Here is a 23,979-nt window from a genome sequence, read left to right as displayed (position 1 = left end):
AATGCCTACTTACCAGAATATGGGACTTTCACCTGGTTCTTTTACTTTGTAGTATTCTTTGTCCTGTGGCAAGACTTTGGTTAATCCAAAATCTCCTATTTTAACTCTGTTCTCATTTTCCACCAATATATTTCTTGTTGCCAAATCCCTATGGATATATCTTTTTGTGCCAAGATATTCCATGCCCTATGGATAAAATACATTTTTTTCTTTAGGTAGTTGTATGAACATAATTTACATGACTGTATTCTACAAGTTCTCTTTATAGTTAAGGAGTAGTCTGTATGACTTCTGAGTTAGTTCACCATGCAGTTCATCCACAGCAGACATTTAGGATGCTCGATACCTTGCATATCTGAGATGTGTACTGCAGAAGTTTTTTGTGATCTATTCGTTCTTTATGTTTTTGGAGATAGTCTCGTAAACTTCCATATGGCAAATATTCCATAATTAATCTTAGGTTGCGCCGACCTTTTAATATACAAAAAGAACATAATGTTTTACCGTGCTATATCATACTGATTAAATACTAGAAAAAAAAGCTATATGTAAATGATTTAAGTATACATAAAATCTGGGTCCACGATGATAAAACTTTATTACCAATTAAAGGTAATATAGTATTTAAGAATACAGGCTTTTCAATTCAAATTATTTTGAAAGATGCATGAGAAATATTTATTCTTTAGCCACTTTTAGTTATTTGTGAAAATCCAAATAAATTAATAACGAATCTTTTTCAATTATAACAAGTATCTAATAAAAACATTTTAATAGACCATATAAGGAAATTAGTTTTGTTTTTAAAACAGTTAACACGTTTTGAAGGAAGTGGTGAGAAGGATGATTAGGCAGCCAGTCAAAGCACTGGTGTAGCTACAGTCCGTGGTCTCCCACATGCTCTCCAAGCATCTCTCTCTCTGCACACTGACAAATCCTTACACAACTGTATATTTCTATTACCCTGGATGCCAAAGACAGACTGTGAAGTTAAGACAGGCTTCAACGGGCAACATACCAGCACTGTAGCACACTCCTTTGTATTTTACAATGTTGTCATGCTGCAAGGATTTCAGGATTTCAATCTCCCTTTCGAAGTCTCTGAGATGCTCTTCAGTGCTGTGCTGGAGTTTTTTAACAGCCACCACCTCCCCAGTGTTGTCCTGTAGAGGATCGTAGCGGCACATCTCCACACTCCCAAAATTACCCTGAACAACACATGACATTAGAATGGAAGCCAAAAGTCCCCAAGACAACTTACTATTGGCTTCTAAATATACAAGAAGTACTTGGCAGCTAGAATTAGTACAAAGAATTCTCAGCTTATGGTAGACAAATTTCAGAGCAAGGAATGGAAGTGTTATTTTAAAAAGTGGGTAGTAAACCTATAAACAATTTCTCTGAGATGAATTATAGACTGAATTAGACTTTTCCTTTATCTCAATGTACCTTCATAATGCTATCAGTGAATAAGGACTGTTATTGACTAGGTATGTGTGACCTCAAATTTACACAATGGAAGCCTAATCCCTAATATGACTATATTTGGAGTAGCCTTATACAGAAAGAACAAGAATAACTCCAGAAGTTTCCCTCTTCAAAAGCTTCCTTCTGAGGCCAGGCAGAGAGCCCTCACTAGAAACCAATCCCTGCCCTTGGACTTTTCAGCCCCCAGAACTGTGAAGAATAAATACTTGTTATGTTCATCCATCTATAACATGGTATTTCATTATACAGACAAATACAAACTAATGGAGTCTGCTCGACTCAAGAATGGCTACAAGCAGGGCTGGAGAGACGGCTCAGCAGTTAAGAGCACTGGCTGTTCTTCCAGAGGACCTGGGTTCCATTCCCAGCACCCACAGGCAGCTCAGAACTGTCTGTAACTCCAGTTCTAGGGGATCTGATGGCAATGCACACAAAGTAAAGTTAAATAAGTTTTTTTAACAAATGAATGGCCACAGGTGATATTCCTACATCAAAAAAAATTGACGTCTTTAAAGAAATTCCTACACTCAACTCCTTATTTAGGGTACATCACGCCGCATCCCACTGCTCGCCATGCCACAGCCATCCCAAGGCCTGGCCCAGCTGGCACACGCTGTGCTCCATCTCAGCTCTCGGTGTAGTTCTCCCCTCATCAGAGTCTTCTCAGGAGACCATGGCAGAATGCCCAAGCGACACACTGTGGTGCCCGTGCCTAACTGACACATCCATAGCACGACTCCTGCAGCCCAGAGAACATGGGCCCAGAGAACATGGGGGAGGGGTACCTGAGAGCCAGAAGACCAGGAAGTCTGCTCTGAGAAGGTGACTTCTAGCTATGACAGGGAAGCTAGACACCCATGAAATCTCAACCATATGGCCGCCCAAACAATATCTGAACAATTTCAACACCAGCTGACATCCCCAAAATAATTAAACAGATCACAAACATAAATAATTACAAGTCTGACATCTGTTCCAACTTGTGTCCTATAAAAGCCGTAGGAGCCTGTGATCACTGAGGTTGAAATGGATATATACTCATCCCCACTTCTTCTCACTACTGAGTGCCAGTGCAACACAATATTTGTGTGATATCAACCACACGGTTTCAGAAAAACTCCAGTTGTGAAAGTAATTAAGACCCTTCCAAGGCTGCCCGATTGCTAATGTACCCTTTAAACTTACTTTCACAGGCTTGAAAGGTCTGACCTTAATAGCTAACTATGGTTTTACATGTGAATTTCAAAGTGATGATTAAATATATACATATACACAGTTATAAATCTTCACTACAATCAAACTAATTAACACAAAAGGTCTTAATCACACAAATGCTCGCACATCCATGCTCTTCATAAGCTTAGGAGAGATGGATTAAAAGGAAGTAAGTACAGCGAGGTGCTGCATATCTCTTATCAGATTCTTAGACTGCTGAGGAAGGAGGATCTAACAACCAGGCAGGACCTGTCTCAAAATAAAAAGGAGTTGGGGGTATAACTTGGTGGTAGAGTAGTTGACTAGCACACGTGAGACCCTGAGTTTAATCCCCAGGATAGTAAAATAGAGGGAGGGAGGGAGGAGAGATGTTAGCTGAAGATATCATTAGCAACTGAAGCTAAGAACATTTTACTAAAGTCTTAGATATTACCAAGAGAATTCTTTAAGAGAAATGATAATATCTCTTAAAAACTGTATCTAAACACTGGAAAAGTCAGTGTATACAGAATCACAGGTAAAATTATTTTAAGATTTTTATTATTCTGTTCTCACTAATTATACTCAGTAATTCAATGACTAGTTGATATGGTCATAAAATATTGTATATACCAAATAACAAACTGAGATGGCTTCGTCAGCAGTGCAGGAATGAGTCAGACTGACTTTCCCTTTCTCATAAATGGGTCTTGGCTATGTGACCACAGTAAGACCTCTGGGAATAAAAGGTATACTTTTTAAACTTCATGGCATATGATTTGAAAAAAGAAAGACTACAGAAGATGCTGTAACTGAAGCACGTTCACACAAGAGCAAACACATGTGACACTAGGAAGAGCATGGGGTCAAGCTTTTGTCTCAGAACTGTTTCCACCTTGCTGTGTGACTACCAACAAGCGCTTTAAATTTCCTATACTTCTTTTTTTCATTGAAAAATGAAAAAATTACTTTCATATTTACAGTATAATTTCCTAACTTAGAATAGTATGATATGTGAATAGGTAACAAAGGAAGAGGGAATGAAATGGCCTCTATGATCTACGAAATGTTAGTTGTGTACTGTAATATTACCAAGAGAAATGAAACATTATATGGGATCATGGTATAAAAACACGGCTTCCACCTTGGGTGTATGCTCTCAGCTACCACTCTGTGAGTCAGCCCTGTACAAAGATCCATGTAAGCTTGGAAGGAGGCCTGGCAATAATCACATTAGTGAGATAGGAAGAGACCTCTTAAGAAGCCTTCAAAAGTAACTTCAAGGCCTGGCTGATGCCTTGATCCAAAGCAACCCAGATAAACTGTCCCCAGACCCCACCTCAAAGAAACTGGCACGTTTCAGAGTAACCTGCTGCACAGCAACAGGTAATGAATTTTCCACGACAGACTTCTTTTTCTCAATTGCTGTATTCCTTCAAATATTCCCAAGAGTTTTAAATAAAAAGGAACAACAGTTATTAATAGTTAGGCTAATTTTAATATAACCATCAATGTTCAGTTTTAAGAAAGCTCAACTGGAACTTCAAATATAGGTCCAAGTACCAGTGAGGCCTTCACGTTGTATCTGTGCCAAAATTTAATTTATAATGAGATATGGTTTAGATCTCTATAAATAAACAAAAGAGAGAGCTTGCCACTATAATTGGGCCTGCTAAGCACTGGGTCTCTTTTCATCTTGATTGTTATATAGACTATGTGTGACTGGGTAACCTTTTAATGGAGCTTCTTTTGAGGAACATGGTAATTTTGAGGAACATGGTAATTCAGGGCTGTAAACAATTAGATTATTTCTCCCAAGACAAAGTCAGAAAGGCAGACAGAACACTGTGTGCTCCCTTCTCTACTGCACTAACCTACTATGAACTACAAACTTCCCCTTCCAAACAAGAGACTCAGAATCAATCAGTTGGGAAGGACTCTGGTTTATGGCCCATCCTCGTGGAAGATGTTGACTGTGCATTGCATGTTACCAAGGACCTGGAGTACTTTCCAGTAAAGTGCTTATTTAACAGAAAAATTCTCTAATATCCAACAATTAAGCTTTTCTTTCTACAAATACCCCTTAAAATTTCTGTGAAAAGTGGATTGATCAGCTCTAGTCCAAAGTCACCTTATTCCCAAATAAAATGATGCATGATTAAATTTTATTTGAAAACTTATATACAGTTTACCTTGCCAAGTTGCTGTAGAAATTTCAAGTGTCTCTCTTCAAATTGTGTAGGGTCTCTGTCTTCAAAAGCACCAGAAAATCCTAAGGCACCTATTCTCATATTTGGTAGCATGTCATTTTCTGTTAGTAGTTCATAATCTGTAAAAACGAAGACACTATACTAAGTTAGCAAGTACATTCTCAGGGTAAAACTGATAGATATTCAAGCTAAGAAGCAGAATGAGTTTGGAATACTAACTAACACAGGTGTCGGGGTACAACCTCAGCATAAACTATCTCTCTGGACCAGCATGGAGACACGGGAATAATGAGACACAGTTCACACAGCAATTCTGGAAAGGAGTCTCAGGGTCCATTTAAATCCTGAAGATCACCTGTGTTTATTCTCCCAACAGCTTTTACCTCCCAAGGTAAACTGAGGGGGAAATTCATTAGCATTCTGTTTCCGGGGTAGCAGGACTAAAGTCATGTCTGCAGCTCTGTCACTAGCTTCGATTAACACCTGTTCCCAGGCGGTCACCATAATTACAAAGAAGGAGCAGCACAACATCAGCATCCTGACCTCAGGAGACAGCCAGTTTGAAGATGCTTTTAGCACCTTAGCTGCTATTGTGGCTTGAGAGTTTTGCTGCCAATACAATGCAGAAATATGTGGCCTGTTGATGGAGGAAGGTCATTGGTTAATTAAATAAAGAAACTGCTTGGCCCTCATAGGTTAAAACATAGGTGGGTGGAGTAAACAGAACAGAATGCTGGGAGGAAGAGGAAGTGAGCTCAGAGGCCATGCTCCCCTCTCCTGGGCAGACATGATGAAGCAAGCCACCAGGTCAGACATGCTGAATCTTTCCCGGTAAGACCGGTGCTACACAGTTTATTAGAGATGGGTTGATCGGGATATCAGAATTAGCCAGTAAGGGCTAGAGCTAATGGGCCAAGCAGAGTTTAAAAGAATACAGTTTCTGTGTAATTATTTCAGGTAAAGCTAGCCGGGTGGCAGGAAGCGGCCCACCGCCCCTATTACAACAGCCTGTATAATATTGCCCCCCACACAGGGAAACTCAAAACTATTTAGATTATATTAATAGGAGCCTTTATTACCCAGACTTTCAAGATAGGTTTTCAAGGGGTAAATTACTCCAAAATAAGTAGTTTCAGTATTCATGAAGTAAGGTTCTATTCCAATTCCTGCAGTGAGGAAGGTGTGTTGCTGACTAACTATAGGACGGGCATACACTTACCTCAGCATTCTAAAGGACGTAGGGACAGACAAAAATAAGTCTACCTCATATTTAAAAAAATAAGTCAATTATAAAACAGATGGTAACTAGAAAAATCAAAAGGGGTGATGTTAAAAACTCTATGCAGCCAAATTAACAAATGTAATCAAATAAACAAGCTTCTCATTAACTAACAAACTAAATGTATAGTGGATTCTAAAACTCTCGTGACATACACAGACAATAAATTTTGTTGTAGTGATATTTTGTTTGTATTTTAACAAATAAAGATTACGTGAGATCAGAGTGCGGAAATAAGCCACTAGGGACCAGGCAGTAACAACTCACACCTTTAATCCCAGGATTTGGGAATCCCACACCTTTGATCCCAGTTTTAGGGAGGTGGAGCCAGGAAGGGATATGGCTGAGCATAAGAGTAATAAAAGGTAGGAAGAGACAAGAGCTCAGATGCAGTCTGGAGTTGCAGTCTGAGAATGCAGTCTGAGCATACAGTCTGAGGATTTGTAGAGACAGGATCACCCCTTCAGTCTGAGGACTCAGTAGAGGGGAAAAGGTCTCTCTAGTGGCTGGCTAAACTGCTTCTCTGACCTCGTGGCTTTCAACCCCTAATATCTAACTCCAGGCTTTTATTATTAATACCAATTAGAATTCATGCTGCATTTCTGTGATTAAGTTTTCTTGTTCAGACAAATAAGTAAATAAAATTAGGTTTTGGAAGGAGAAAAGATCTATTTAAAAATACCGTCCAGTCAAGCACAACAGGTATAGCATTCACATGAATGGAAGAAATGAAAGACTTTCTTAGACAGGACTGCAAAATAAGAAAACAACAGAGAGAGAAAGCCAGTGATCAATGAGATGGCCCCATCAGTACTCACCTGGAGTAAACAGGCTATTAAGATCACGGATGACAGCTCTGAAGGCGGGCCTGAAATCTGGCTCATAATCCATGCAATTGTTTATAAGGTTCGCTAATTCTGTCCACTTAGGTGCAGGAAGCTGATGCTTATCTTCATAAAACTGCAACTTCTGCAATGAAAGAACCGAATGCTAAGAATGAATTCTCTAGCACTTTTATGTACCTTCTTTTCACAATCAGATGATGGGCTATGAAATACCACACCATGTGAGAGAACCTTGAAGAATCAGCCTGTCCCTCCAGGCTGGACACACTTACCCTTTGCGAGTCCAGAGCACTCAGGGGCTTGTCTCCTCCGCTGCAGATTTCCCACAGAGTAGTACCAAAACTCCACTTGTCTGTTGCCAGATTTAGATTTTTAGGATTTTCAATGCATTCAGGTGGTACCCATGGTATTCTCTCCTGAAGAACTTTTAAACAGGAACAACTATAGTTAAAAAAGCTCCGCAAACCATTGTTTTCTATGTGAATAGTTTAACTTATCTGAACGGTTAAGTCTTTTGTGGTTGTAGAGGACTGGTCTGGTTCATGCTTGCTGAGTTTGAGTTGAATGATCCTTGAAATCTTACTTCAGTAACTAGCTTTAACAATTAAGATCCACAAAGATTGAGTAACTCCCCACAGTTATACCATTTTTAATAGTTGTTGGAATTAGGATCATGTGCAATGAATTTTGGATCAACTAAACTTCTCTCATTAAACTGAAATGTCTACCTGGCATGCCATTTTCACTACCTTCCATTAGTCCTGTTTCTCTCTCACAGAGAGAAATATACAAAATTTGCCTTAAAATTGGCTCTCAATATTTAAAAAATATTTACAACATATAAGTGATACAAATACTGTCACATCACTGGTGGTCAGAGGCCATTATTGATGGTCAGAGGCCATTATGACAAAGCCCAACAGACATCTTTACAGCAGACAATGATTAAATTATACCAAGATATTCTCAGTATGGAATTGACAGACTGGGTAAGATTCAGTCACGGAGTTCCCCAAATAAAGCTTCTGCAGTTCTTGACTCCACAACAAAGAACAAAGCTAAGGAAGGAAGCTGTAGGTTAACTTTCCTTTATGGAATTCTGACACAGGGAATGAGAACATTACACCTTTTGGTAAAACAATATGGACAGCTTTCCACACAGCATGGAGATTAAAGAGTTCATCAGTTCCTCTCTCCTTTACCATATAGATTTTTTTCTATTTTAACTTTTTTTTTTTAACAGAACTTGCCTCAAGTTTATTTGTAAAAACAGCATAAGGTCCTGTTAACTTCTCATTCCAAAAAATAAATCCGAGATCTAAAAACCCAGAAAGATTTTCCTCTCAACATTACTATCCTATTATCATTGTCCTTACTGCAGAGTTAGCCATCAAAGTTAAGTAGCCTTGACTACACCAGAATATTGTACATCACTGCACAAATTAAGGTAGAAAACCAGGTAAGATATAGCAAGCAGTATGGCTTAAGTACATAAATGTGCCTGCAGCCAGTTCAAAGGCCAGAGTTCAATCCTGAGAACTCACGTGGTAGGAGAGGACCAACTCCCACTAAGTTACCTTCTGATTTCCACACATATGCTCTGGCACATGCAGGTCCCCCATACACACATATACACACAATAATAATTTCACAGTCTATGGTGACATGGTTAAACAAAAGAATAACTGGAAATGGTCACAATTTAGCTATAACTTAAACTACTTCAAGTAGTAGCTAAATGTCATTAGTAAGCACGAACATTAATAAACTAGAATTAAAGGAAAATTAACAGTATGATTTTTATGGTACCACCCAAATAAAACTTAAGAAAGCCAAATGTGATCAGCACAGAACTTACTGTCCTTTGGTAGAACTGTAATGCTAATGCCAGGGTCACTAAGTTTGATGAAAGGTGGATTCCCTGTTTTCCTGTCTTCTTCTCTGATCAGCAGGATATTTTTGGCACACACATTCCCATGAATAAGGGATTTTTCTTCCTATTAAAGTTAAATGCACATGCATTCAAACAGCAATAAATACATACGTGTGCATATAACATGCCCAAAGCTACAACATAGATTTAAAGAAGACAGAAGACAGCACAGTAAATACTCGGAAGCATACTTTGAGACAATAAAAGGAAGTCGTTGGTTTCTTACTTCAACTGATGGCAGTATTTATACCCACACTGAAATGAGCGTTACTTTTAAAGGAGAGATTCCAAACGATAAGCACTTCCTGGTGGTGACCAGCATGAGGAAAGACTATTGCTAGTGCAGCAAATGTTCACTAACAACGGGGAACTCTGGTATTCGCCGCTGTCAACACTGCTCTCAGGAACACTGTCTACAGACACCACAGGTGTCTTCTGCTGTCACAGCGCATGATATGCTTCTATAAATTTTTGGTTAAAATTTCTAAACCCAGAAGTGTTGTGGAATATTATTTTAACTGTGTAAAGGTGTGTTACATTAGTTTCTGCTGCTTTTGTTAACAATGCAAAGACGTGTTACATTTGTTTAAATAAAATTAACCTGGGGTCAGTAGGCTAAATTAGCTGACAGGAAGTGGTAGGGAGAAACTAAGAGTAGCTAGGGTTCTAAAGGGAGGGCTGAGCAGGACTCCTGGGTTTGCAAGTGGCAAGCAGGAGAGAAAATTAGCTACTTGTTATTCAGCCTCTCTGAGCAAGCAGAATTTCACCTCAACCTTTGCATCCTGAGTTCTACAGAGGGAAGAGATCTAGATAAAGTTTTCTTTAGAGCTGCGCCTGAGAGAACAGAATTCCCGCCTGGTTGTGGCCCTTGCGGGCCTGAACTGCTGCTGGTAGCTGAGGTGTAACAATTGCCAGATGGGACAGCAGTTGCTTAAGGTGCAACCACTGCAGTGAATGCAAAACAAGAGAAGTGATATAAAATATGGGTGTCTATGGTAGTTCCCAGAGATTGGTGGAATAACGGCACTGTCTTTCAAAGCTGATTTACTATCTGCATAATGTCTGTAATAATACCTTTCAACAAGTAGCATTATTTTGAATGACTTAGCATTCATTCCAAGATTTACTTCTGGTTGCCAAGTTAAAATAACTATATTACTTTTATGAAATAAAACAGCAAGTTTTAGTTTTTTAAAAAAGAATACAGCAATTACTTACTAGAAAATGCATGGCCCATGCCAACTGTTTAGCCACTCCAAGTTTCCATAATATATTTATGGAATTTTTGTTTTTTTTCAGGTATGTATCCAGTGATCCAAATTTTACAAACTCTTGAACCAGAATGTCTGCATTAAAACATAAGTAATAATAAAGTTCAAGTATACATCCTATTAAAAACGTATAATTCAAAATTTCAAAATACTTGTGTTATTTGTGGATACAATCTGTAAATAAATGAAGTAAACTGTACTAATTTCAAGGAAACTTAGTGGATACACATCATTATACTTTTGTAAAATTAGTTTATTCCAAACAGTAAGAGGTAGGACTCTAAACAATTTATACCTAACACAAACTTGTATATATATCATAGTATATTTTATACAGTGCAAATATACATACTCCAGCAAACTGGAGAATCTACCTAGTGCCAATAATCAGTCACTTCAACCAGTTTCATTAATAATTCAGTCTCATTTATATGCTTTGTTCTCATAACTATAAATAAGCTTGTACTGAAAAGGGCTAGCTGTTCCAGGATTACGTGAGTTACCCATAATCTATACTGTTATGTGCACACAAAAGCTTATATTTGTTTTCTGCACACAAAAGCTGTAATACTCCATCCATCATTATATTATATGCTATTATAACAAGCCATATTAACTGTATTTGGCATTTTAACTTTAAATGCCAGTTTCCTTTTTCATGAATATAACTGAACAGACCACAATGCTTTCAAGTTCCACAATATTTGTAATTCCATGGTTGTACTGGTACCTCCAGTAGTTAGTCCTAAATAACAACTCTCTGAGATAGGCACAACATTAACAAAGGAAAGCCAGTGGCTTTACTTACTCTCCTCTCCACAGACACATACTCCATAATTCAAAACCAAGTGCTTGTGAGAAAGCTGGCTCATCATGCTTGCTGCTTCAAAGAAAGACTAAGGGGGGAAGAGGAAACAAGAAATGTGAAGGATTTGTGTTCAGTGATGTCCGTAGGTATGCATAATTCAAAAGGATACTGACTTAAGAGAAATATCCTATATCTTACTCTTAGTTACATTTTTTTTAGTACAGTGGCTTTCAAACTTATTCTTTTTAAATATTTACTTATTGAGATGGGGTTTCTCTGTGGAGCCCTGGCTGTCCTGGAGCTCACTCTGTAGACCAGGCTGGCTTTGAACTTACAGAGATCTGCCTGCCTCTGCCTCCCAAGTAGTGGGATTAAAGAAGTGCCCTATACCCAGCTTCAAGCTTACTCTTAAAATTGTGGAGAAAGATCTTTTCCCAGTCTGTAGGTTGCTGTTTCATCTTGTTGACCATGTCCTTTGCTTTACAGAAGCTTCTCAGTTTCAGGAGGTCCCATTTATTAATTGTTTCTCTCAGTGTTTGTGCTACTGGGGTTATATTTAGAAAGTGGTTCCCTGTGCCAATGTGTTCAAGTATACTTCCCACTTTCTCTTCTATGAGGTTCAGTGTGGCTGGCTTTATGTTGAGGTCTTTGATCCATTTGGACTTGAGTTTTGTGCATGGTGATAAATATGGATCTATTTTCATTCTTCTACATGTTGATATCCAGCTATGCCAGCACCATTTGTTAAACATGCCTTTTCCCCCTATTTTATATGTTTTGCTTCTTTGTCAAAAATCAGGTGTTTGTAGATGTGTGGATTAATATCCGGTACTCACTCATAAGTGTTTTTTAAACATAAAGCGAAGAAAAATGGCCTATAAATCACAATCCCAGAGAACCTAGACAACAATGAGGACCCTAAGAGAAACATACATGGATCTAATCTACATGGGAAGTAGAAAAAGACAAGATCTGAGTAAAGTGGGAGAATGGGGACCACGGGAGAGGGTAGAAGGGGAGGGGAGAAGAAGGGAGGGGAGCAGAGAGAAATGTAGAGATCAATAAAATCAATAAAGAGAAATGAGGAGGATTCTATAAAGCTCTGAGTAGTTACGTTTAAAGGGAACAGCCTCTATATGTAAAGATTTAATAATACCTATAACACAATACTAAAAATAATTAGTGCATTAGTAAGTATTTTTAAATCCTATTAATTTAGGTTGGGATGATGGCCCCATGGTTAAGAGCACTGGCTGCTCTTCCAGAGGATCTGTGTTTTTTCCCAGCACCAACATAGCCACCAACAACCATGCATAATTCCAGCTTCAAGGGATCCTATGCCCTATTCTGACATCCATAGGCACTAGGTACACACATGGTGCACAAACATACATGCGGGCAAACACCTATGCATATAAAGTAAAAATAATTAATTAATTAAAAAAATAAACCCTAAGGATAAATTTTACAGAAAAAAATAAAATCCTAGAATCTTCTACAGTCTCATCATGCAGTCGTAGATGTTCCTTAAAAAAAAAATTAAAGGGGCTGGAGAGATTGACTGTTCTTCCAGAGGACCTGGGTTTAATTCCCAGCACCCACATAGCAGCTCACACTGTCTGAAAATCCAGGTCCGGGGAATTTAACACCTTTATACTAATGTACATAAAATAAAGTTAAATAAATAATAAAAAATTAAAAATTAAAAGAAAATCACAATTTTACTGGAACTCGAGGAGCTAGTAAAGGATCTCTAGAGTACAGAAGGAAGGAGCATGCGGCTAGTCTGCTTTCTTATTATATATTTCCATCCCCGCTCTTTCTACAGCTAATCATTTTTGTTTAATGACAATGTCATTTGTCAGGCTAGCTTGTCCCTGCTCTGCACTGATTTTTCCCCCTTACTATTACCTTTTCTTCTCTCAAAGAACCTAGTCTGCTTTGGTTTGTGAGATCTGTGACCTCAGTCTCATGGGAGACTTCTACACTATCGTTTGACCACTCTTTGCAATCTACCTTTGCCAAAAAGCCCTCACTCCTCCTTTTCTACTTCCAGTCTCCCTCTTCTTGCTCTCCCAGCACCATCCAGTAATCTTAGAGTGGCTTATTTTTTTTATTTTCATTCATACCCATAGAAACTAACATTTCATACATACAGTACAATCAATGTCCCATTATTTCCTAAAATGATTAGTGATTAAGGGAGACTGTTTTATAGTTCAACTATTACTCTGTGTTCATAGTGGGTCTATTCCTGGATAGTGACTATTGCTGAGGACAATGTTCTACACATAGGAAAAAACTGAGCCTAGAGCCTGGTGCCCTGAACATCAGTCTAGCCAAGAACATTATATATGAATGAAATTGTAAAAGAATAAATACATTCTAAAACAAGTAAGGTGGGGAGCAATAAAGATACCCAAGCTGATCTCTGATCTCCAAACACACCCTTACATACATGTATACATATGCCTCTCCACACAATCCCTAAAAACGGAACTTCCATATGACCCAGCTATACTGCATCTAAGAATAAGTTCAAAGGACTCTATATCCTACTAGCAATAGCTACACATCTATACACACCGTTGCTATATTCACAATAGCAAGGAAATGGAAATAGCCTTGATGCCCACCAACTGATGAATGGATAATAAATATGTTAATACATATACACAATGAAATATCATTTAGTCATAAAGAGAAGTGAAATCAAAGAGAAGGTAAATGAATGGAACTGGGAAAATAGTATTAAGTGTACTAACTGGGGCTCAAAAGACACATATCACATGCTCTCTTTAATCCTACCTTCTATTTTTCATGCATGTGAATTTACATGGAAGTACAGAGTTCAAGATACTAGCAAAGAGCTCAAGAGAGGAAAAGATGGGTCTGTAAGGGAAGGGGAATAACAATGTGTAGAAAGGGATATGTTAGAGATGAAAAGATTGAGGATAGTAGAGGTGTAGGGAGGAGTCAATAAAAAATAACCATATGTGAGATGCCACACATAAATCTGATAACCTGTAAGCTAATAAAAGAAAAATAAAACAAAAACCCCAAGAATTTGAACAAAGGGATCTTCTCTGTGTCTGTAAAGCTGTTCCCAGAAGCTATAGGTTGTTAGGCAAATATCCCAGTGCCGGGGGCAAGCTACCTCCCTACACGTGGTTGTTCAGTGAGGTCTGAGGCCCTCAGAATAATAAAGGCAATTACCACTGCTATTGGTTGTGCACCAAACTATATTATAAGAGCCCATTGCTAAAGGAGCTACAAGCCTTAGTCACAGGACATGTGTAAACCGTGCTTCATGTTCCCTCCTGATAGCTACCCCTCACAGTGCTGGCTCCTAGGACAAATTTGTTATCAACAGTTTTACTCAACTATAGATCCTGTATGCAACAATACTGATCAATCAGATAATAATATCAAATGGTGCAACTGCTTTCTGATTAGAGTTGAGACTGGCTTCACTGGAGAAATTCATGTCTGGTACTTTAAACCTGGCCAAAAGTTTGTGACTGGGGAGGGTCAGAGGCCCAAGTGGTGAAGTTACAGATGTTTTGCTAAATGAACATGATATCCCCAGCAAATTGCCCTGAAAATAACTGTTTCTGTCCACAGATTAGTACTGTTGTCTGTTTTAGTCTGAGAAGCTGCTTTCTGCAGTGGTCAGCAGTGACCACAGCAAATAATACTGAAAATAAGTGACTCTCGAGTTCTCCGCCATAAATAGGACATCTATATCACCCCTCTGTGACTGAGTAAGAAATGTCCCCTGCATGGTTCTGTATCTGAACACTTGGTCTCTAGTTGGTGGTGCTGTCTGGGAAGGTTAGGGGACCTGTAGGTGAGTCTTGCTAGAGGAAGTAGTTCATGGGGTGATCTCTGAACGTTTATAGCTCTGTCCACACTTACTGTTCCTGTCCCACCCCGCCTGTATGAGGATGAAAAATGCTATCAGTCAACCTCCTTCTCCTGACACCATGCCATGCCTCCTCTTTTATGATGGACTCTTACCCTTTTGGAATTACAAGTGAAAATAAACTAAACTCTTTTATAAATAAGTTGTTTTTGGTCATCGAGCTAATGGAAGCAATGGAAAGTTAACTACCATGCCCTACAAGGCCCAAGGACCACTGTAGGAGAAAGACTGGGGAAGCATGAGGAAGGGGGTATGAACACTGACTCATTTCTGACTGCTCTCGTGAACTCAAAGCAGCTATGTTTATCTGACCAGATATATACAAGATGAGGCACCTCAGTACTTGTTCAGGGAGGAGGAGCTCAAGATTCACCATTCCCTAAGGATTTTACTGGTTGAAGGGGAGAGTTTCCTTAATGGTGGAGCCACAGGTAAGGTGACTATATTTCTGTTAACAAATCCTCATGAGCCTGTAAGAGCCCTGATGAAACTCACACACATTCAAAGACATAAAGTAGAACAGGGTTAGGTGGGAAGAAAAAGAGGATCATTAAGTGGGGAGCACGAGAGCTAACAGGGACTGAACATTTGGAATATTCTATAAGTTATAAGTATTTCATAATGAAACATTATTATACATAGTTAATGTACGCAATAAAAGCATAAATTTTATCAAGTCTCAGACATGCATTTAATGTGCTTGTGAACATACTTCTTTATACAGTATAAGGAGATATATAAAGAATCCAATAAACATACACACCTCTGAATAATTCCTATGTGCTTTATCCAGAACTTTCAAAAGAACTTCTGTTTCATGCAGTTGACCATAGTCTCCAACTTCTCTTCTTACACCTTTAAAGATTTTTGTAAAAGTACCTTGGCCAAGACTTTCATTCTTTAAAAGAAAAAAAGTAAGGGGAAAGTGAATAAAGTCAGATGAAGTAAAGGAATCATGAAGTACATTCGATTAACAAAACTCTTAAAAATGGTAAACATTTCCTTTATAAACTGAACCTAAATTTGAGGTTTGAAATTCTCTATTCTTCTTCCCTAAATGGTAATTAAAAATGGAAAACAAGGATTAATAAAGTATATTTTGACTCTATCTTATTTTCACATCTCCTGCAAAAGCTACAATTACACTTTTAAAGAGCTAGTATTTGCCTAAACTTGTTTACAAATGATCTTTCCTCCCAGTACAATACAAAGGTAGAACAGCATGGTGTGGGGGCAGCCTTAGCTGCTGTCTTGGGTGCTTTTCCTACCCACTCCCACTTCTGCTTCTCTCTTTTCTTGTCACTATGTAGCGCAGGCCAGCCTTAAACTCAGTACAGTATGCCTTGGACTCTTCATATAAAGAATAATACATTTTCCTGTAAAATTGCTTTTATTAACAAGTGAATAAATACACGAAAGCACCAAAGCATGAAATAAACTAGATACACATCAAGCTATAGCTACTACCACTGCTCTAGTTCTAACATTTATTGCGTATCTTTCCAGAATGACGCTGAAGGCCTGCACTCTAAGCAAGGCTGACTGTGGTCAAATACAAGCTCCATCTATACTTAGTACTTTACTTTACAGCTCCTGGGTTTTCTGTCATGCATGAAAACCAAAGTCTTTACATTCTGGAATTCCTCTGCTCTTCAATCTCTGTCCCTCTTCCTCTGCCTCTTCCCTCCCTCCAACCCTCTCTGATCTCTTACTGTTTCTGAGGCTGAGGCTGGCCAGGAATTCACTACTGCACCACAAGTTGGCCTCAAATTTACAATTTTCCTGCCTCAGTCTCCTGAGTACAGGCATGACAGGCATAAGCCAAGATACTTAAGTTTAGAAACCCGAGGTTTGTTGAGGTGGTGCGAGGGAAATCATGACTGTGTGCATTCTAGACAAACACCCGGACACTGAGCCACCTCTGGGCTGTGTTCGAGTTCACTCGCAGTGAACAATGTGCTTCCTAAAGACCTGTTAATTAAGTGGAAGTGCAAGAGTAGATTTTTTTCACGTCTATGCCTTTTTCCCTGAAATCTTGTCTTTTAAATAATACATTTTAAATCTTTTCATCTTACTGTTTTCAATTCCTTTCTAAAGATACCTGCATTTTATGGTGTCTACTTGAAAAATCACACGAAGTTATTAGAAGTCTAAGTTTGATGTCTGTTTGGTTTGATGACTCCTACTTAATCCTGGATAATCTCCCCATATGCTTCAATTTTTTAATATAAAGCTCATGCTTGGAGTTGGTTTTATCTATAGGAATCTGGACGCCTATATTAAAAGAACATTTCTCTTTCATTCTTTTTTGGTCGTTTGGTTTTTTTTTATTCACTATTGAGATATGTTTATTTTTACATAAGGAACTAAAAATTGGGCTGGAGAAATGGCTTAGTAGTTAAAAACAAAGTGCAGAGAACTGGGTTCAATTCCCAGCACCCATATGGCAGCTTATATCCGTCTGCAACTTGTGCAATATGTGGTACCTGTGGAAGGTTGTTTGGGTTTTTTAAGACAAGGTGTCATACAGCCTCGTATAGGCTTCAGCTTTTTATGTAGCTAAGGACAGCCTGGAACTCCAGGTATGCCTGCCTGTCTCCCCCCAAGTGCTGGGATTATATTCCTGACTCAGAGTATGTTTTTCCAAAAGTCCTCAGGTGCTTCTCCCAAGCATATGTGGTACTGTCTTTAACTTTCTAGCTCAGTGTTTTTCAGATCATGTAGGTAATGAATATAATGTAGGTAATATAGTAAAGCCTAACGCAAAAACTCAGGAACTCCTCTTTTTTCTAAGTCAATTAAAATAGACAATATTAATTTTCTTCTCCTCTGGCTAGGAGGTAAAATTTTCACATTCTATAGAATAAATGTATATTCTTCAGGTCCCAGCTCTTTTCAGAGGTAAATCTCACTTTTAATTCCTGCCCTTGAACAAATCTAGGATCAGCCCTCTTTCTTTATAATGCTTTTCATTTTAACCTCCATAATAAAAAGACTAAACTCTAGCCCTCTCACAGACCACATAATAGTCAAATCATCACCTCCTACATACTATTTTGTTTTCAGTTCCTTAAAGATAACCTACTAAATTCCTCTTACTTGCTTGTATATGAGGGAGCCAAGACAGATGTCTTTTGTAGAACATCTTTAACTTTTAAAATTTACAATTTAAAAATATTTTTAAGTTTCTGAAAAGAGAATACAACTCCATTATTAACTTTGCTAACTGCTCCTGCAAGACTGGCATATTTCTAGGATTTATGAATTTTATGAATTGTATAAATGATATGAATCTTGAAATTCAAGTCAAATTTTTTATAAAGTAATTTATTTAACTTTATTTGATGTACATTGGTTTAAAGGTGTAGATTCCCTGGAACTAGAGCTACAGACAGTTGTGAGCTGTCATGTGGGTGTTGGGAATTGAACCTGGGTCCTCTGGAAGAACAGCAGTGCTCTTAACCACTGAGCTGTTTCCCCAGCCCCTCAAGTAAAATTTTATTATGTAAGCTTATAATAAAATATATAAACTATCACAGGAGTGTAATAGCAGGTAAGAAATAAAAGATATTACTTTTAAAAAGACAAAAACAATTACTAATATCTGGCAACTTACAAATACCAAGTCTTCATTTCTGATTTTGTGAAATACCATCTGGTTCACATTATTATGCCTCTGTAATGTTGGTGAGATCTGAACATCAGAAATACCATTGGTTCTGAAGACAAGAAGGTTTGATTTGTCTGTAATAGAAAACAAAACACAGATGTCTATGTTGCATGTGTGTGGGAATCTGTATATAATCAAAGCATACCAACAATACAAACTGCTCCAAAGCTGTGACATGAGTGTGCTGTGTCTAAGAATTCTCAACAGTTGCTTAGTTACTTTAAGAGTTTTATTCCACTCTGACTGACAGAAGAAACACATTCAAACTTACAACCACTTCTTAACAAATTTTTTCTGGGAATTTTAAAGTTATTTTAAGAGATTTCTAATCTTACTATTTTATTTTAAAAACAAGAAACTAAAATCCCAAACACATAGGAAGTATTAACTTAAAGCACACAGGGATTTGGCAGTGAGACTGTTCAGTTCCATAAGTGAGTGGCTGACATGCTACAAGCATTTATCTTTAAGATACCATCGTAGAATGGAGCTTCTGATCACTCCCATGCTATACGTACCAAGGCACACCAGAAAAATCAACTTGCTTTCATACAACACTGCCTTTTGCTACTTCTTTCCAAATCATCACCCACCACACGCAATCTAAGGCTAGCCTCTCTAAAATAACTGGGGAGTTATATTACCTTTTGGCTTAGGGGGACAGCATTTAGTAAACTGGAAGATGATACTGTCTGAGCGCACAGTTTCCATCTGGTAGCAATTCAAAAGGTCCTTAAGATTACTGAAGTTCTTCTTAGTCCCACTGAGATTGTACTCTCTATTTTCATTCTTCATAATCAAACAGTGTTTATATTCAATAACATTTTCTCGCTATGTAAGTTTTTTTTAAAAAAAAAAGGGAAAATCACATTGGTAATCATGCAGGTTATTTGCCCAAAGGGGATATCATAAAAACAACCAACAGAGTATTTAGACATTTATTTATTTTTTTTTGTATTTAGACATTTAAACAGTAAATCCTAAAGCAGTGCCCCAAGAAGGCATCTAATCACAGAGCCATATCCTCCAGAAGATAACATGTGTGATTTCATTAGAAGAAATAACAACAACTCCATCTGTAGCGGCTTCCCGTCTCACACCAATGCAGCACATGCCTTTCACCAGCTCCTGCTTCCTCCTCCTCCATTCTGCGCACTGTCGCACAGTCTGGTTTGATTATTAGTATTTTACTGCTAAGGCACTTCCTAAAAGGACTAACCCCTTTCCACAGCAAAGACGCATATTCCATTGTACACTATTCTGCTAATATGCATATCTCTAATATGGTATTTTTAGGGTTTTTTTGTTTGTTTGTTTGTTTGTTTTGGCTTTTTGAGACAGGGTTTCTCTGTGTAACTCTGGCTGTCCTGGAACTAGCTCTTATAGACCAGGCTGGTCTCAAACTCACAGAGATCCACCTGCCTCTGCCTCTGCCTCCCGAGTGCTGGGATTAAAGGCGTGCGCCACCACCGCCCGGCTCATTTTTACTTTTTTACCTGAAAACATTTGTCTTATATAATAACCTATGAAATACTTCACTCATCTTAACAATTTGACATGCTTTTTATTACTGTATTCTTCCTACTTTGAGCCATTTATTAAACAACTGTTAGTCCTGCAAGGCAATCTCCTGTCTTTTGGATTCTAAAAGATCTTTCCGAATAAATAAGACCTTTCCCAATATTGTCTATGCTAATCAGAATGCTTAATTGAGTATTTTTAGTATAGTTTAAAATTTTTGTTTTCCAGATAAGTTTTTTTTTAAAAAAAAATTGTTTTTCAGATAAGTTTCTGAAACATAGGCTTGTTTCATATGATCCTTAATTCCTTATCACTCTTATTAGGCACACATGTTAAACATAAATATTTGTGTATTCTGAGTTAATAATTTATTACCACAGACAGTCATGTTATGAGAAGATAATCTGAAGCTAGACCTGCTGGTTTATATACTGGTAAATTGACGAGATACACCTCCTGCTTTTGTAGACAGTTCCTTCACTACGTGTGCTTTTATGAAAATAATTGAGTGATAATAGTAACAACTTTCTTTTTCCCTCCCTCCCTTCCGTCCTTCCTTCCTTCCTTCCTTCCTTCCTTCCTTCCTTCCTTCCTTCCTTCCTTCCTTCCTTTCTCCCATGGCTTCTCTGTACAGCCTTGGCTGTCCCAGAACTAGCTCTGTAGATAAGACTGGCCTTGAACTCACAGAGATCCACCAACCTCTACCTCCCAAGTGCTGGGATTAAAGGCGTGCACCACCACTGCCCGGCTACTTTCTGTATTTTCAAAAAGTCAAATAAATCTGGATGTTGCTACAAATATTCTCAAGATTTAGACCTCATAACTGACTAATATATTTTTAAAGATAACTACAGACAGTAAACAATCTTCCATGAGATCCAAGTTCATAAGCATTTAAGAGCAAGGTTTCATTGCACTCTTACATCTAAAACATATATTAGAATTAGAAAGGTGAAAGTACTGTCGTGTTTCTGCTGCTCTATGCTGCTCCAGCTAGAAACCACTGCTAGTCATCAGGAAATGTTCTTTTCACTGATTTTCTTCTACGATTTGGTAAATATTTTGGTTGGTTTTTTATTTTGTGAGTAGACTTAAGTATACTTAATGAAATACCACTTGACACATAATACTCAAATATAAAAAATACAATATTAAAGAAAAGGCATTATGTCATTTACATATTTACATAAATGCTATAGATTATTCTATAGTATATGAAGGTATACTAAGCATTATTGTGCCAGTTTCCATATCAAGAACTATAATTCTGAGTATTAAAAATGAAGAACTTCATGATAGATAAGTACAGATTACACAACATGTTACTATTAATAAATATGACACACTAACCTCAACAGCAAAGGTCAGAAAGTATTTGTTAAAGTCCTTAGGGCTACACCGAAGTACATACAGTCCCGTCTGGTTCCCTGCCTTCTTTAGTTTACTAATGGCAAAATCCATTCTAAAAGTTAAGAAGAAATAATGTGAATAGCAGCATGCACAATGTAACCATGACAAAAGGCCACAATAATCAAATAAAATAAAAAAAAAGTTTTCAGAAGACTCCCCTATTATGTATATTTACAAATTATTTTTCAAGGAAAAGAAACCAAATTCTTGAGTTATTTTGCAATGAGTTCAAACCAATTCAATGGACAACTATATTATAAGACACGACAAACACAGTAAAACCACAAAAATCTGTTCATTTAACGTTATGCTTTCTGATTAGAAATTGAGTAATTAAGAAGAATACTCCCATAAAACTTCATTTAACAGTGATGACAGTATATTATAAATTATTTCTCATGTCTCTTCTATCACAGAAGTACTACTACAAAAATTGTCTTTCTATATTTAAAACAGTATCAGCTCTAACTTGCAGTGACTGAAAATACTAATCTTAAAATTTGTTATGTGATGGAGGAAGGTCATTGGTTAATAAACAAACTGCCTTGGCCCATTTGATAGGCCATCCCTTAGGTGGGTGGAGTAGACAGAATAAAATGCTGGGAGGAAGAGGAAGTGAGCTCAGACGCCTCAGACAGACGCCAGGCTGCTGCTCTCCAGGGCAGACGCGATGAAGCGAGCTGCCAGGTCAGACATGCTGAATCTTTCCCGGTAAGACTGGTGCTACACAGATTATTAGAAATGGGTTGATCGGGATATGAGGATTAGCCAGTAAGGGCTAGCGCTAATGGGTCAAGCAGTGTTTAAAAGAATACAGTTTGTGTGTTGTTATTTCGGGGCATAAGCTAGCTGACGGCCAGGAGCCAGGCGGCAGGAACACAGCCCGTAGCTCCTTCAACAGTTATGTGGGAGCAGGGCATGGTGGTGCACACCTTTAATTCCAGCACTAGGGAGTCAGAGGTACGCAAATCTCTGTGAGTTTGAGGTCACCCTGGTCTACAAAGCGAATTCCAGGACAATCAGAGCTGTTAGAGAAACCCTGTCTTGAAAAAAAAAATTGCCATATGCAAAAACAAAACAACACCAACAAAAAAAAAAACCTTGCTATGTGCACAAAATTTGAAGATGCAGAATTTGACATCAAGATGTAATTTATATAAAAATAAGAAAGCCTGCAAAGGTGTGGGTCATGGAGGAGTTGTCCTGATGTTTTTATTACCAAGCTGAAACAAGAGCCACCTGGGAATAGGGAGGAAGAAGAAAAACAGGGCGTGCAGTACAGAACAGAGGTACAAGCCTCATGGAAGGAAGTAGATTAAAATACGGCTTAATTAAATCATAAAAACTAGTTAAAAAAAAACCCTGAGCAAAGGCTGAGCTTATATAATTAATAATAAGTTTCCGTAGTTATTTGTGAGCTGGTGCCCACAGAAAAACCCATCTACAGGTGATGACCTGGAAGTGTAAGTCAATTAGCCTTTTTCTCCCCAAGTTGCTTCTGCTCAGCAACAGAAAGGAAACAGAAATTCTTAGCCATGTGTAGGTATATAAAGGTAAAGAAACTAAAACATAAGTAAATATAAAATTCAAACTATGCTTACTGAGAATGTCCAAACAATGAACCTATTCAGCACTGTGGAGTTCCACTGCACAGTGCTAACCTTGAAATATGGGTATAACGCACACTTTGTGTTTAAGCTTCAATAGAGGTTGAACTACTCAAAAATAATGTCAAGTTTCAAATTTAGCACTGTGGCTCCTTCACAGAATCTCAAAGTCAGTGCTACATAACAGGAGAACGGTTTAGTTTGTTCGCTTTCAGTGCTGGAGAGTGATTGAATAGTGAGCCACAGCCCTAGACACCGTTTCTTAAATACCATTTCAGATGAACAGCTTATCACACTGAGAATGTGGAATATACAGAGGAGGAGGATTGTACATTTACTTCAGAAAAATTCATCTCGCTCTGGAGACCAGGACATATCAAGTGTCTTCCTGTATATATAGAATTCTTCCTTTATATTCTCTGTCTTCCAGCCATGATGAAGGTCTCTCACTGGAACCAGGTGCTTTCAGCTGGCCCAAAAGCTCTCAGACTGTGCCTGTCTCTGTTCCTTAATGTTAGAATCACAGGCACATGCCTGGAATTCAAATCAGGTCCTTCTGCTTGCAAAGCAAGTGCTCTTACCCACCAAGCCAGTTCCCAAAATGTCCTTTTGAAGGTGACTACTCACGAGATGGGGCCATGGCAGTTGCTGTGCATGTTCTCCAGCACAGACGGAGGGGCCACCTCCTTACAGAGGTAATGGTGTGCGTCCGCAGTGAGTCGGTAATAGCCATCAATCAAGGACACAAATGACAAGGCTTCTCTTAACGAGCTAAGCTCTATTTCCTAATTAGAAAAGAAACCACATCATTAAAAATA

At 38.1% G+C, this 23,979-nt stretch overlaps 1 protein-coding gene across 2 annotated transcripts in view; it reads right to left on the bottom strand.

Annotated features, from left to right (window-relative positions):
* Jak2 (Janus kinase 2) overlaps positions 1 to 23,979 on the bottom strand; it is a 64,846-nt gene that overhangs the window by 8,744 nt on the left and 32,123 nt on the right. For both annotated transcript variants that reach the window (XM_075973797.1, XM_075973796.1), the window contains exons 9-22: positions 23,789 to 23,946; positions 21,495 to 21,606; positions 19,268 to 19,454; positions 18,570 to 18,697; positions 15,717 to 15,851; positions 11,029 to 11,116; positions 10,168 to 10,295; positions 8,875 to 9,013; positions 7,289 to 7,440; positions 6,990 to 7,140; positions 4,875 to 5,011; positions 1,019 to 1,208; positions 347 to 471; positions 14 to 186 (exon numbers count right to left, since the gene is read on the bottom strand). In XM_075973797.1, the coding sequence (XP_075829912.1) occupies positions 14 to 186; positions 347 to 471; positions 1,019 to 1,208; positions 4,875 to 5,011; positions 6,990 to 7,140; positions 7,289 to 7,440; positions 8,875 to 9,013; positions 10,168 to 10,295; positions 11,029 to 11,116; positions 15,717 to 15,851; positions 18,570 to 18,697; positions 19,268 to 19,454; positions 21,495 to 21,606; positions 23,789 to 23,946 (2,003 nt within the window). The remainder of the gene's footprint in view (positions 1 to 13; positions 187 to 346; positions 472 to 1,018; positions 1,209 to 4,874; positions 5,012 to 6,989; positions 7,141 to 7,288; positions 7,441 to 8,874; positions 9,014 to 10,167; positions 10,296 to 11,028; positions 11,117 to 15,716; positions 15,852 to 18,569; positions 18,698 to 19,267; positions 19,455 to 21,494; positions 21,607 to 23,788; positions 23,947 to 23,979) is intronic.

The sequence above is a fragment of the Microtus pennsylvanicus genome, chromosome 5 (genome assembly GCF_037038515.1).
Source record: "Microtus pennsylvanicus isolate mMicPen1 chromosome 5, mMicPen1.hap1, whole genome shotgun sequence".
In the NCBI taxonomy this organism is placed as follows: domain Eukaryota; kingdom Metazoa; phylum Chordata; class Mammalia; order Rodentia; family Cricetidae; genus Microtus; species Microtus pennsylvanicus.
This window is presented reverse-complemented; position numbering and strand designations above follow the sequence as displayed.